At 30.7% G+C, this 2199-nt stretch overlaps 1 protein-coding gene across 1 annotated transcript; it reads left to right on the top strand.

Annotated features, from left to right (window-relative positions):
- Positions 1 to 586: 586 nt before the first annotated feature.
- On the top strand, positions 587 to 1697 carry NAEGRDRAFT_54941 (uncharacterized protein; the record flags this gene model as incomplete). Its single annotated transcript, XM_002668093.1, has 1 exon — positions 587 to 1697. A coding segment is annotated over one exon (1111 nt), but the record flags the coding sequence as incomplete, so codon positions are not given.
- Positions 1698 to 2199: the final 502 nt, after the last annotated feature.

The raw sequence follows: 2199 nt of genomic DNA, 5'->3' as shown, positions 1-2199 counted from the left end.
TTAGCTACGGTGGAAAATAGAATATTAAATATTTATGAAATGATGATAATATTGATGAATTATTGTAGTGGAAAGCTTTTGATCGGAATAAAACATAATATGTTCTGGTTATTTCACAGCTGATACCTGGTCGTAGGATGACAGAATAGAAAACAATAGTGAAAGAATTCAGAATTTTGTTGCTATCATCAAAAAATTGATTCATTCTCAAATCTGATATGAGTGTGAGTTTCTATCTACCAACTACTGATTCAACTGTAAGAAGCTTGGTTACATTCGACATGCCATTCAACTATTAATTTATATATTTCTATTGATATTTGGAAATATTAAACTTTGTAAAATTTCTTCATTCTTTAGAAAGGTATTTGTCATTCATTACTTTGAAATTGATCTCATTTGGACATCTTTTCAATGCATATTAATTCTGTGTATTCATAGAATACATTGTTTCCTCACAACAATCACGATTAAACTAAAAGCATGCAAACGCTTCTATTTTAGATTTGTGAAATCACGTTTCGTCTTTCTCATTCCCAATAAAACTAATTAGAAACCTTGATTACAAGTCAAATATTAAAAAAAAATGGGACAGTTTTCTTCCAGTATTGCACCTCCACCAAGCAGAATATGTAGCACACCATCGGTAATTGACATTAAAAAACTTCTCCAAAAACCTCTCCACAAATTAACAAATCTCGAACTAGTTGTTTTGTGTAAACATTACAAATTCGAAAGTGAGAAAGTAAAACAAGCTCTGGAGAAGAATGCCAAATTTAATGGAGCAGATTATGATAAACTTTGTAAAATGAAAACAAAGGAAGAGATTGAAGTGGAGAAGGAAAGATTGATCGATGTTGTGAATAAGTATGTAAATGATGAAGGAGAATCCAAGTTCTTTGTTTATCAAGTTGTGATTGCAAAGTTTGAGGATGAGAGAAAGTTATTCTTCATGAAAGAAGACAAAAGTGTTTCATCAAATAGCGAATCTGAAAGTGAAGTGCATTCCAATAATCCAACCACTACAAGTACTTTCCTAAAGTTATGTAATAATAGTACTAGGCCATATGTTAACTCTGAATCTTCTGGTGTAGAGAATGAAAATCAAGAATATGATGTTCAAATTCCAATAGAAAGCTGGAGATTATCACAAGCCGAATTTAAAGGAGTTGAGCTAGCCAAGAAAAAGATTAGAGCATACCTTAAAGAATTCAACACTACACCAGAGAAGCTTGGATATAGTGAAAGTTTAGATTTGGAAGCTCAAAGATATGTCTGTGAAGACAGATTCATGCATTTTCACTTTGTTCGTCCTACAATGAAGAAAAATTCAAGAATTGTTTCCAATATTCCAGCAGTTGTGAGCGTCAAGTTGTTGGTTTCATCTTTAAGAAAACACGAATTAACCAAGAAGGCAATGGCTACATTCGCAGACATTCTTAATGTAAATAATTATGGAGTTGTTCACACAGGGATCTTAATTGGAGAATGGAAAATTGAATGGAATGATAATTCATTGGTGAGAGTTGAGTGCGATTCTGACCAGAAACTTGATGCTAATAATACAATTGCAGCCATTGATATTGGAGAAATTGCTGGAGCTGACAATGTCAAGAAGGCATTCGAATTGATTACAAAAATTTCATGCAATTACAATGCAACCAAGAATTATCTTAGTAGTACCGTTTGGTGGTTTAGTGTGTTTCTCGATCTAAATTCGAGTTTGAATATAATTTTTGTACATTTTCACAATTTATTTTGTTGTTATAGGAGAATTGATTTTTTGTATTTTATTTTTTTGATAAATTATTGGGTGAATATATATATATATATATATATATATATGTGAACAAAAATTATATTTATCTATGTTAGAAAAATCATTTCCCTTTTATTCATCATCATACTCCTCCTCATGTTTTTTACACATCCTGTCTTTATCAAATCCCATTCTCACTACATCCTTTTCATCATAATTCCTCGCAAATTCATTTATCTGTCAGATTACATTTATTTACCCCTTAAAAATGATTTTCCATTCTTCATTTTACATGAGTTTTTCGGTGATTTCTTGGTAAGAACTCTTTATTAGTAGACTTTTTGTATTTCATTTTGTTCTGTCAACAGATTTCACATATTATAACAAAAGGTTGAGCATTTGTTATTACAATGACTGATAATGTGTGTCTTTTATTGCCT

The sequence above is a fragment of the Naegleria gruberi genome (assembly GCF_000004985.1).
Source record: "Naegleria gruberi genomic scaffold NAEGRscaffold_686, whole genome shotgun sequence".
NCBI lineage: Eukaryota > Heterolobosea > Eutetramitea > Acrasida > Naegleriidae > Naegleria > Naegleria gruberi.
This window is presented reverse-complemented; position numbering and strand designations above follow the sequence as displayed.